The sequence below is a fragment of the Taeniopygia guttata genome, chromosome 4 (assembly GCF_048771995.1).
Source record: "Taeniopygia guttata chromosome 4, bTaeGut7.mat, whole genome shotgun sequence".
NCBI classification, from domain to species: Eukaryota; Metazoa; Chordata; class Aves; order Passeriformes; family Estrildidae; genus Taeniopygia; species Taeniopygia guttata.
The window spans coordinates 23,665,796-23,679,272 of record NC_133028.1 but is presented as its reverse complement, the minus strand read 5'-3'; the positions used below and the strand labels follow the sequence as shown (position 1 = coordinate 23,679,272).

The window sequence follows — 13,477 nt, the reverse complement described above, 5'->3', positions numbered from 1 at the left end:
AAAAGATGAAGTCTCCAGCAGAGGCCACTGCAGCCATAAGGCCCAGAGCCCACTAAGGAATCATTCTATACACCCAATATACACCCAAGCACCTAGATCTAGGGTGTGTATCTCCTTAAGTAAAAAGGAAGAGCCAGCAGTGTACAGACAAAAGCATTCATCTTCTGGGGTCTTTTTTCTTAAAGAAACTTACTTAGGTTTTTTAATTAACAATATATTCACTACACATAGTAATGGTTATGCTTGAAATCATGAGTACAGCTGCAATTTTGATAAGAAGGCAACTGAAAAAAAAACCCCTCTTACTGGTGGATTACACTTATCACAGTAGGACTCCATTCAAGCTGTCATCACAGCATTGACTACTGCATAACAATCAGATATAGATCTGGTACATTACAGTGCAAAAAAAAATCTTCCAGTAATATTCAGTTACATAAACTTTCCTTCAAAAGGTGTCATAACACATTTCACTACACTTTTCTAGCCAAACACTCAAAAATGTCGTTACCTTAGTATTTCCAAAGAACTCCTTGTATTCCCACAATAGCCTTTGGTTTCTAAACAGATCTGCAGTACAAAATTCACATCATGAATACTAGTAACCAGTAGTTTCAGGAATTGAAGTGTACTTTTTTTATGCTGCAGCCAAATTCTAATAAGAGCTAGATGATCTACCTGTAAAAACTCCTCCCATGATGTTGTTAATCACAAACACATATTGTTATACACTCATGCAAAATACCAAATACAATCTGTTATGATCCTATACATTGTTACCATTTCTACCAAAAAATGATAAGGCACAGAGGGAAAAGCTCAAAATCTACTTCTGCAAATTCAGGCATTATGCTTATATCCAAAAACTGTTCCTCAGGCCAATAAAAATTTTGAGGCTCCTGACTGCACTTTCAGTACACTTACAGATATCTTTACCAGGTGTCTGCAGTTCTAAACTTTTTTGACAGAAGGGTGTTCTAGTGGCATAACTGTTCAAAAAAAATTGACCTTTCATTTTAAGGTACACAACTGAACTAAGTATCTTGAAGCAGTATTGCCTCTTGCGTTTTAACTAACAGATCCAAATACATTACAAAGTACTGATTTGGCTGTACATGTTATTGATAATACCTGCAAGGATAACAAAAATAATATTACACCAAAAAATATAATTTCTGAAACACAAAGGCAAGCTGAATTCTTTTCAGAGGAATAAATTAATGAGTAGTGGTATAAAGATTTAGATCAGTTTTAACTCTTCAAAATTCTCAATTGGATAAAATGCAAAAGCATTGAAAATGTAAATTATCATCTAAAAATTGAAAGCTCCTCCCACAAGTACGTCTAGAGATCTCCACTGAATGTATGCTCTTCCTTTATCACAAAGGTGATAAACTGCAAGATAGTAACAGACTGTATCTGCATAGATAGTAACATTTTATTCTAAGATTATGCCACAAGACCTAGTCAGCAATTCCTACTTACAAATTTACAAGTTTTCAACAAAGTAACACTGTCTTGTGGATTTCTAACAATCTACTTCCTTGAGACATTTCTAGGTATTTGAAAACCCTATACTCACTTTCTCTGTACTTGATCTCTGCCTCTTTACGTCGCTTTCTTTCTCTGGCAAGAGCCTCTGGACTACCCCAAACTTCAAGAGACCTGAATTAAATAAAAGTAACTTAATAATGTTTCTATTCATGCAACTTTTTTTTCAAGCATAAAACCATACTGTTGAATTTTTTATGTACAATGTAATTATAATAATCAGGATAGAAAATGTGTTCAGATAGAAAACAGAAAACATTACTGCCCTTTCACATTGCAAACCTGACTTTTAAAACTCTTTTCTCTCTTATATCATCCTTTTCAAATGTTCTTACTTTGCCTCTACATCCGATCTCAGGTACACCGTGAAAGTCTCAGTGTCATCATGGGGACTTCGTCGTTTAATTTTTCTCAGCTGGTCTAAATCACTAAGGAAAGTGGACAAAGAGTTTAGTGTAAGAAAAGGATCATATTGCTCTAATTTGACTTTTATGTCTGGGTGATGATCCACCACTTTGATATTACTAATTTGTTGTACAAAAAAGGTGAAGTTGTCTACTTCAAATAGAACAGACAGGCAATATGAAGCAAGTGATCTCTAGCGGGCTGTTGAAAACTACTGTTTTTCACATCCAGAAGTCCAAATCATGTCTTCATACTATGAAATATTACACACTGAAGCCAAAGTATTAAAACACTAAATAAGAAAACATTCAATGAATACTCTGTGTGCAACTGATAACATGCACATATGCTAAACAAGAGGCTTTATGAATTAGCCTCTCTAAATGGAAATGAGAAGTCATGTGACAAGAAAATTTAATCCCAAAATTTATACTCCCAGCACAAACCGCAAAAGATTGAAGATAACAAAGTTACTTGGGGAAACAGATAAATTTTCCTGTGCTGAGCTACACATTAGGGCATCTACACCATTATATAAAAACAGGACGAACAGAGATGTCTCCCCCAAACTAGATTCATGGTCTCATAAGTACAAATAAACTACTTTAAGAAGCAAGTACTGAAACACGAATATTAAGTGCAAGCTCCCAGTGCACTGTAAAACTAAGCAAGAACTAATTTACAATTATGTACACCACAAAAACATTTAGAAAAGTTGCTGCAGAAAATCACTCTACAATCACAATTACTTCTCATGCACAAATGAACAAATATTCAGAATTTGAATCTCAACTAAAACCCATCATACCTGGATTTAAGACAAAACTCATTTATTGCTCTGACTCCAGTGATGAAGTTATTCTGTGTGTATTTTGGTCCATACTCTCTTTTTTTAAGGACTGCTTTCACTTAAAAAAAAAAAAAAATACGCAAGTTACTCATAGACTACAGCAGAAACTTCAACAACTAATTCAATCTAGTGTCATACTGTGATATCTGTTGGTGGAAATCTGAAAAACAGTATCAGCGATACAGAAAATTGACAGTGAAGAGAAAGGCATCTTCCTCATAGTGGAAATGAGTAAGGTAGAATGATTTACCTTTTTAATGCTACTTTCTAAGCTGTAGTTCAGGGTTCTCAAACCTAACTGCCACTGTCAGCTGCTTTTCCACCTTGATGTCAGAGATGGTGCTTGGCTACATAAATAGCATTCAAATATGGCCATTTGGAAACCCTTGGTCTAACAACTGAAGTAGCAACAGGCTGCTCCATTTCTATTTTTTCCAATAATCAAGTCCACTTTCTGCAGATAAGACTTTTCACCTTTGCAGAGCATACAGAGAAATGAGACAGACTGTATACACCATTTTGCTCAACTATTATGTTCAAAGTTAGTACTCTTAACATTAGGCATTCATAACAATTAAAAACATACATTCTTTATAATATTTTCATGTCTGGAAGTCGTACTCATCACATCAGGTTCTCATGCACAAGAAAAAGAATACCACACATATTCAGAAAAACTATAAATGGAGTTTTCAATTTATGCTATTATTTTCTACTTGTCTGTATGTACATAACTTCATATTATTCTCAAATGGATATAACTGTACATTAACATGCATTAAAAACATGTTTATTGGAAAACTAGTTACATTCAGAAGAATAACACAACTAACACTGTAATGTAACTAACATTACAGAATACAACTTAAAACAAGAAGCTCAGATTCTACTGGTGAGAAGACTTTAGAGCACACATGAGCTTCTTGCAAATCACAGGATTGATATGATTTCTATAGCTGGTCCAGAGGTACTCCTTAAGTCACAGAAAGATAATGATTTTAAAGACTTTGAGAAAAAATTTCCCAGAGTTCTACATTGTCTCATTTCTGTGTTTTGATGCTTAATAGCAAAATATATTGCTTGACTCTCCATGACACACCAAGAGCATAGGTATCAATTTTTATCATAATAATCTGATTTCTCTCATCCACTTTGAACTTGAAGAATTTTTTAAGTCCCTGAATAATCACATTCATCCCACAAAGCTCCTGAGTGAAGGTGATGAAAAAAACTTTAGAGATTTCCTAAAAACAGTACACCATTTACTAAGGTTAGAACAGACTGATAATTTTTAATCAAGAACAATTCCCATATTTTATTTAAAACAAATATATACCCAAATAATATTAACCTTACTAAAAAGCAACCTATGGATTTATCAAAACCTTACTAATTTACCTTTCAGAAATATGGGTAAATTTCACTAAAATAAATCATATATTGTACATTGTATATATTGTACTGTAATTGTATATTGCACAGTATCCCAACAATCCTACCCCTAGTTCAAATAACTTTACAAAACTGTAGTAAATGCGGAGAAAAAAAACCCTATTCAGTGCATCCAAAATAAAGACAAGCTCAACAAAAGATGATGTAAATAAAACACTTTGAAAATCAGGTTTAAGATTAGTGTGCCTTTAAAAATGTTACTGTCTTTCTAACACTTAGTAATACTTGGATAGGTAAGTTTCTAAATCAAAGAAGTATTTTGAGTAGAATTCCACTTTCTAGACACTAACAAAATCCTTAACATATACATTTCTCTTTGCACATCTTTAATTAAGAGAAGGAAAGCTCTTACTGGATTATATATCTATCTTCACAATTATTTCACAGAAATTTCTCCTATCTACCTTGCATTTTTTCCCTGCATGCATACACTAAGAGACAATAAATCTAAAGAAACTGACATCCCTCTGAACCACTGGGGATGAGAAGGTAGAGAAAAGCAGAAGATTAATCCTGGGAAGAAGTGAAGGGTTAGAGGAAGGTATTTTAAGATTCAGTTTTTATTTCTCAGTACTTTAGTCTGATTTGACTGGCAATAAAATAACTGATTTTCCCCAAGTCCAATCTGTTTTGCCCATGACAGTATAACTGGTGAGTGATCTCTCCCTGTCCTTAATTCAGAAGCCTTTCATTACATTTTCTCTACCCTATCCAACTAAGGAGTGATACACCGGCTTGCGTGGGCACCTGGTGTCCAGCCAGTGCCAAGCCCACCACATTACTACACACAAATGGGAATTTTACAGAACCCAGATTAGGCAGTTCATGTGCTCAAAAATATATTTAGAAGCAATTCAGTAATAAGAAAGAACAGAGGAAGACTTAGAACAAGGAATGGGGAAGATCAACTATTCAGCTAGCCACATTAAGTCTGAGAGGGGTAATGGACATGACTAAAAACACACAAGGAGGACAGACTGCAACAACACATGAAAAAACAAATCCGTTTTTTCCTGCTGAACTCTGCAGCTAGAATGAAAATTACAAACACAGAAGAGCGAGTAATTAGAAGGAATTCTGCTATGTTTGATTTTTTTATGAGTCATTTTCAAATGAACAGTACCAAACAAAGCTGGCACCCAAGTGTGTTTTAAAATGCTATTGACATAAATTGTTAACACTACTACTGAAGAGGAGCAGCAGTTTCCTTACACTTTTTTTTCTGTTTTGGACTACTAGCAAACAGCAGTAAAATTCCAATACACTACATATTTCTTTACCTTTTACTTGGACTGGCTGTTTAGGTGAAGACTGCTTTTGGCCTGCATTGTTTGTATCTTGTCCTGTAAAATAAAATTAAAGCTCACTGTAAATATGGAAGTACCTACTTTTCTTTTTAGTTAAGAATTTGACTGAAATAACATTAGAACATATCTTAATATTGCACTGCACCCTGACAACTAGAAAACGTATTTGCCAGATTTCCAAGATTTCAAACTCTCAAAAGACAGAAACAAACAAAAAAAAAAGTAAATATTTAATATAGCATTGATCAAGAAACTTCTAGCAGCTTGTAGAAGAACACTAATTTGTAACATATTTCAAAAAGCACCCCAAATTTTTAAAAAAATGTTTTAACAGTGCACTTGTGGTTTGGGACAAGTTTTATGCAAAACTTTAGGTTACTAAATATAATTAATTCTATATGGCTTATGCCATATATGCTATGTATCAGCGTGTTTCAGCGCTTCCAAAATGGGATTCAATTTTAAGAGATGGCAGCTTCTTCATTTACAAAAAGTTAGCACATTAAAATACAGAATATTTAAACTAAAATCCACAACTCATATGTAATAAGCTGGAGCTGGAACAAAAACAAAGTCTTTTACCTGGTTTTGAAGCCTGAGAATATGAATCTATTAAAAAAACCCAACAAAATATAACTTACAATAGTAAAATGAATTTTAATATTTGGAAAACAACAAATTCCAGTAATTTTAGTGAGATTTACTTAGAAACCAGAAGTACTACTTGAAAATCCAAACAAATATTGCATCCTTGTCCCATACATCTCAACACAGCTTTCAGAACAAAAGCCTTATGGTTCTAGCATGCCAAATCAACATACCTACTCTTATGTGCCCTACCACTCTATAACATTGGAGGTTTGCCACACATTCATAACCATTCACCTTATTCAGAGTGATATATTTTTTAAAAATGAGTATTTTTTTAGCAGGTTAGTGTTAAGTAATGAAGTACTTCTAGCCTAACATGGTACTTAAATTATTTCAAGATCAGATTCTCTTGAAGCTTGCACTACATAACTATGTTTCAATCAGGCAATTAGTTAATACCCTAAAAGCAATTGAGAACTACAGCTAATAACAATTCAAGGATACTTTTTTGGAAAAATAGCACTTATAAATTTATGAAGTTGATCTTACTATCTAGCAAATAAGGTTGCACCATAACTAACTAGCATTCCTCAAACATTCACCCCTTTCACTTGAAAACAAAAGAAACAAAATCCCTTTGTTGTTCCTTTCTTTTCTCACCTGGGAATGCACTGTGCATGGATATAGTCTTGGTATTTTTCTATGTGCACCAAGCACCCTTCCAAAGTTTACTACCTCAGCTTAGAGTCAGAAAAAATCACAGTGCATCATTGAGGAAAAAGGATACAGAATACCTCCATTCACAATCACTATTTTTCAGACAAGTAGAGGTTGATATGGTAGAACTTTCAAGAGTGAACAATGCTTAAGAGTCACTTTTGTACTTCCAAACACCAGAATGTAATCCTCTTAGCTGGCTACAGTTACTAGCTTTTAAAGACTGTTGCCAGCCCCAGGAATTTACAAGTTACTAAAGAAGGAACAAATATCTGCTATCCTGACAAGGAAAAGGAAATTTTCTTTAGCAGACCACTCCATTGTAGACAGAAGCACAAAGAAAGAGAGCTTTCATTTTGAAAAGCATCTGTTATCTCCTAAGCACAGTCTTCCGAGCCTGTATCTGTGCAGTGCCCACAGTTAATAAGCATCACAAATAGAGGATGTTACAATGAAGCAAGGACAAGACAGTTCTGAATTTCACAAGCACCTAACAAGCACAAGATCAGCAATCGAACAGCAGGGAGGGTCAGGTTATGCACACTGTATCAAATGTTTAATGTGAAGCTGCAGTTCTAACAACTGTCAGATTATAAAGCTACAGCAGATGAAACAGCTCAGCCTTCTTTACCAGTCATTTATAGCCTGGCCTTGAGATGCCACAATGGTCAACAGTGGCGCTCATTCAATCTTTATCATTAATTCCTTTGACACAATACACCAGAAATACTACCAAAAAAATTCAAATAAACAAGCAAAGTTGTAAAAGATGAGTAATACGTTCCATTTCTTACCCCTTAAATTACTTAAACCCTTTCAGTATACACATTTTTTCTATCACCACTTTAAATTTGATTACTCTAAACTTAAAACACTTAAAATATCAGATAGACAAAGAAATTTCAGCATCCCTCCCTGCTTATCCATTTGAATTTACTATATAGATGCCCACAACCAAAAATACTAAGAATTCTGCAATCATAATATCATACAATTTAAAAAACCTGTTATCAGAAAATATATTAAACTTTTACATTTTTATTATTGTAGCTTTGTACTACCTGTTTCAACTTTATGCAGGGTTTCTCCACGGGCTGATCCATTCGTATCTTCTGATCCAAGATCTTTCTTCTGACCATTTGAAGTATAAACTCTCACTTGACTCATCAACTGCACAGGCAGGCGATTACATGGTAGAATATAAGACAGGCTCCCACTTTTCATTGACACTTTCCATCCTAACACAGAGAAGAAAAAAAGCTGTTTCAGGCAGCCATTTTGGAAAGAAAAAGAAGGGAAAGCAGTCCTGCTCTGGCAGCATAAGTTATGGAACGTTAGCTTGTAAGTACTGACCCAGACTTTTTTTACCCATGTTTGTGAACTACAACATGAGAGTACATAGCACGCTTTCACTACCTCAGTTCAATCATCCACTTCTAAATTTCATTCTAATACTAGAGGGTTTTTCCCACACTCCAGCATGCATTTTTCCCAGAGACCTCTGAATGATCTGAAGTGTTAAAAAAAATAAATTTTACAAGATTGGCTTTCTGATACATTGTCTCATTCTAGTCATACTGCCTCAAAGTCTTTAAAAACCATATATTGATAACATAACAAATACAGATCACTACAAAACCATTAGCCAGTATTGCCATTTCATTTCACTCTGTACAAATCATTACTTATTAATGAAGAAAAACTGAACTGTGTATTCTGCAAATAACTGCAAATTATACAGTTGCCACAGAAATCACATAGAAAAGCACACAACACTTTACAAAACATTTTACAGTGAAGTGTCTTAAATTTTGCAGCATTCACAACAGACAAATTACAAGATAAATATGCAAAAAGTCCATTGAGAAACCACCCTAGGTAGGCAATCTTCCATTTCAAAAGATTAGCCAGAAGCAGAGCTGCAGTACAGACCAACCTGTATTAGCAATCGGTTTCTTTGGGGAGCACAATACTTCTGTAGGGAGTGTAAATAACACCTCCAACCAGAAATGCAGCAGGGAAACTGCTTTGAAAAGCACTCACTAAAAAATAAATACATTTTTAAAAATAATTAAGAGGTGCTAGTAAATAAAGTCATATAAAGCATGACCACTTAACCATGAATAACACAGCTCTCACAAAAAAAAATATAATATTTTACAGAACTGTCCATTCTGTAAAAGTCTGAACAGCTTTCCTTGCTTTTTCAGTCATCTGCACACCCGCATGTCTACATGCACTGACCTGAACCCTACTGAAGGAAAAATTTCCCCAAAAAAGGACAGCTCTTACTGACAGTTGTCGCAATGTGACAAAAGCCCTTAATACTGAACTCAACGCAGTTCACTGAACTTACTGATTACGAATTTATAAAACCTTACAATAATACGTGGCACAAGATGAGCAGAGTTCTCTCCTAAGCTTTGGTCATACTGGAGCAGTTAAAAAAGGGAAACATAATCAACACATTTAGAGGGCATTTTTCCTAGTAATTCATGCGCACACAAGAAACTGAAAAGAAAAAGCATTTGCTGCAATTTAACCGTGACTACACGAAAAGGGGCAAAACTGCTCAGAAGTGAAATTCCAGGAGTCAGCTCTGTGGCCTAAAGGAAAAGCCAGGGCTCGCTCACATCCTGTAAGACCGTGCTGTATTTTATGCAATTACTGCAAACTCCGGCCCGACGCGGGCATGACGCGCCCGCCCTACGTCAGACGGGGCCGGTACAGCCCGGCCGAGGACAGCGCGGCCCCGCACCGCTCGCAAACACTGGCACGCTTTCCTTCCTTCCACAGCCGCCCTCAGAGAGCAGCCGGCGCTCCCCGCCCGCGGTGCTCGCAGCCGGGAGCGGCGCTACCGCCTCGGGAGGGGGGGAACCCGGCTGCCAGCACCGCCTGCGAGCGCCGGCACTCGCTGTGCCCCAGGCGAACGCGGAGCTCCGTCACAGCTCCCTGCGAGCCCCGGCCGGCGCGGTGCAGCGGCCCGGCCCCGCAGGACTCACCGTGGCAGGCGCGGGGCCGCGGCGCCGCCTGGCACCGCAGGTACAGGCGGTAGAGGCCGCGGCAGCCCCGCCGCTGCGCGGCCAGGGCCGGCATCATGGCGGCGGCCGCTCGGCAGCGGCCGGCGGGCGGGCGGCAATTCGCATCGGCGGGGCCCGGCGCGGCTGCGGCGGAGCCCCGCTGGCCCCGGGCGGCGGCGGTGGCCGGAGGCCGGCGGTGGGCGGTGCCGGGGCACCCGGATGTGCGGGGGCACCGCGGGGCCGCCGCTGACTCACCCGCCCCGCCCGCCGCGCCTGCGCCTGGCCCGGGAGCGGGGCCGCGTCGCGCCGCGCTGGGCCCGGCCGGCGGCTCGGGAGCGGCCCCTGCTCTGTCACTGTGCCTGTGGAGGGTAATGCGTGCGGCTACGTGTAACAAGCGGACGCGCGTTGAATCTCTTAGCACAGGTGAAAACGCATTAGAGAACTTTTTAACAGGGCCACAGAAGTAAATAGGTTGAAAAGACCTCCGAGATCATCGAGTTCAAACCTTATCGACTAGACTATACCACTAAGAGCCACAGCCAGTCTTAAAGACCTCCAGGGACGGTGGCTGCACCACCTGTCTGGACAGCCCATTCCAATGTCTAATGACCCTTTCTACGAAGTAATTCTTCTTGATGTCCAATCTAAGTTTCCCCTGGCCCAGTTTCGGGCTGCCTTCTCGTCCTGTCACTTCCTACCTGAAAGAGCCCGACTCCTACCTGGACACAACCTCCTCTCAGACAGTTGTAGAGAATGGTAAGGTTTCCCCTGAACCTCCTTTTCTCCAGGATAAATACCCCCAGCTCCCTTAAAAACTCCCCACAAGACTTGTAGTCTAGACCTTTCACCAGTTTCATTGCTTTTCCCTGGACATAGGCAACATTAAAGCGTGTACACTAAATCCCTTTGCATGATTTCTAGATGAAAACGTGGTCCCCTAGCCTAAGCCACCCCCTAGAAAGCACATCCCAGATCAGCGCTGATAAAATGAGATTTAAAATGATGTCTTCCCCCAGGGAGAGTGCCATGTGGCTGATCCTGTACTCCAGGGTTGTAAGGGCTGCTGTGCCCAGCTGTGACACCTCCTGCCCTGCTCACCTACAGCCTGGCTCAGGACCATGCCTGTAATCAGTCCCACTGGCACTGTATTGCACTATTTTTTTTTCCAGTATAGCTTTGATATTGGTTTACATGACTAAGAAAATGTTTCGGACTTCCTTGTCTTCATTTGCACACTGGGAGAAACATGGGAGCTTACCAGAAGTTAGGTTGATAGGGAATTTGGATAATGAATGTACCTGATAATCCACAAAGCATTTGATCTCTGAGGAGAGTTATTACAGTGCCTGTCTTAACATATACAATTAGATTTTAAAACAAAAGTTTGTTGGCACATCTTTACCAGCTGCCTAGTGAGCAGCATTGCCAAAACAAGTTTTCCTAGAAGCCCAGAGGAGGCAGATTGAGGTAGAATACTTCCACAGAATAATTAACACTCATCTTCCCAGTAGTACAATTGCAGCCATACCAAATGAATCAGAAGTATTGCAACAGATGCTGTATCATTAAGTACCAGATGTACAGCACTGGAGTTAAGTGCTAAATTGACTGCAAGTTGTAAAGTAGCACAGGTGAGGTCAATGTTGCAGTCTAATATGCAGCTGATATATTTGCTAGCTGCTTATTATTTTGGCAAGAGCCTAACAGTAAAAAAAGAAGTAGTTAAGAGTTCCCTATTTTTTCCCCTACATAAAGATGTTTGAAAGCATATAGAAATTCTTGAAACATTTGTACCTGAAGAGTCACTGCTATACTCTAGAAGAGATGTGAAGTTTAGGTTTATTGTTTCCTCTCTAAAACCAAATGGAACCACTAACTATTTTATATTCTTCTATCCATCTGAACAACTGAATTTGTTTTGTCTGGTTTTGGCATGGTATGTATGAAAGGGTAAGGAAAAAAATAAAACTGGAATATCACAGACAGATTAATAGATACTAAGTGTGGTGGTCAACCAGGATTTACACAATCAGCTGTGCATGATCCTTTATATTGAGAAACACTGAAAACTAATGGAGACAAAGAGCAAATAAAAGAGCATCAATAACAGCCTATTCTGCACAGGACAGCCATGTACATAAAACAATTGATAATAAAGTACCAAGACTCCTGACATGCAGCTGCAGCATCATAAAAAAAAAAAAAATCAACCTTATTTATGAGCATCTCAACCATTAGTTATCAATCACTAGCAATGAACAGAGAAACATCCTAAATTGTATGCTTTCAGGACATCCAAACTGGCTACTTTAAGCCTGTATTTCATAAAATCAAGTTAGTTAAAAAAAAAAAAAAAAAAAAAAAAAAAAAAAAAAAAGAGTCTCATTAACATCAAAGTTCCTAAATGCTAGACTGATAAAAAAATATACCATGCTTGTACTTGGGCTTTTGTGCCCCCTGAACCTCTGTCTAGGGGACCAATTGTGTACGTTGCTCAGAAGAAGGAGGGAGACTTGCCACCATATCAGTCATTTCCTCAGGCCTCCTTTAGCAAAAACTCTAGAACCCTTTTTTATACAGCATATTACCTTGCCTACAAAAAATTATAGGGTTATGTTGCCTTACCAGGTCTTCAGGAAGAACTGGGACTAGGGTTACAACCTTTTAAGATTTAGAACCTGTTTTATGGAGACACTGGAAAAGTTTACATAGAACTGGTTGCAGACCAGGAAAGACAGGTGACTGGATTGAAACACCGGTCTTTGAAAACTTTTTTCCTCAACCCTGTTTATTTAAAATAACTCAGTAACTGAGTTATTTTAGTGACTGTATTATAGTTATATAGTGACTGTATTACTCAAGCTACAACAGTTCATCATGATGAAATTCTCCAGTATTACTATCTAGCAAGAAATATTATGTAAAAACTAATAAGAAATGAAGGATTTTTAGTGTTCCTTGAATGAAAAATGAAGTAATATAAAGCAAATTTGAATATCTTTTTAATCTGAAATTCATTAAATATTTCAACTTCATACTGTGGAGAGAGACTTACAATGTCCCCAGATCCACTGGAAGAGCTGATGGTATTGACTTAATATAGTTTAAATTACTCTTCAGAATTCCCATCATATTCTGTCTTGTGGGTCTCTCATATAGCATAGCAAGGGGGGAAAAAGAGAAAAGGGAAAGACTTCTGATTTTTGTACCTTTTATGATCCTACACATACACAGTTAATACAAAACAGCTACATACCAATAGTACAAAAAAAGTGTGAATACATAATGTCCAGTGATCCCAAACAGCCTTTAAGTTTTCAGGCAAACTATTTAAATTCATAGAAAATGAGACAATATTTTGTGACAGGCAGGTGCACGAGGGGAATGACTCTTCTGTAAGCACAGAATGGTGCATCTTGAGAAACTTGCATAACACCACTGAGTCATGCAGCTCTGTAAAGCTATTTCATGGTCATTCTATGGAAGATCTACATAAACAAAAAGTAAATATGATCATTTCCAGCACATGGATAAGTGTTTTCAGTTATTCACGTGCAGTTCATTCACCTTAACATCAGCAGTCA

The 13,477-nt window shown here is 38.0% G+C and overlaps 1 protein-coding gene across 3 annotated transcripts in view; it reads right to left on the bottom strand.

The window, feature by feature from the left end:
* The window catches only part of SLC30A9 (solute carrier family 30 member 9), a 33,565-nt gene extending 23,555 nt beyond the window's left edge, over window positions 1-10,010 (bottom strand). For 2 of the 3 annotated variants that reach the window (XR_003959992.4, XM_030270988.4), the window contains exons 1-7: window positions 9,876-10,010; window positions 7,935-8,111; window positions 5,539-5,601; window positions 2,765-2,864; window positions 1,887-1,979; window positions 1,583-1,665; window positions 512-570 (exon numbers count right to left, since the gene is read on the bottom strand). Coding sequence is in view for 2 of the 3 variants with exons in the window: in XM_030270988.4 (XP_030126848.4) it covers window positions 512-570; window positions 1,583-1,665; window positions 1,887-1,979; window positions 2,765-2,864; window positions 5,539-5,601; window positions 7,935-8,111; window positions 9,876-9,972 (672 nt within the window). In the remaining variant the exon portion in view is untranslated. Of the gene's footprint in view, window positions 1-511; window positions 571-1,582; window positions 1,666-1,886; window positions 1,980-2,764; window positions 2,865-5,538; window positions 5,602-7,934; window positions 8,112-8,809; window positions 9,353-9,875 lie in introns of those variants that run through there. The other variant, XM_030270989.4, reaches the window with a different exon arrangement.
* Window positions 10,011-13,477: the final 3,467 nt, after the last annotated feature.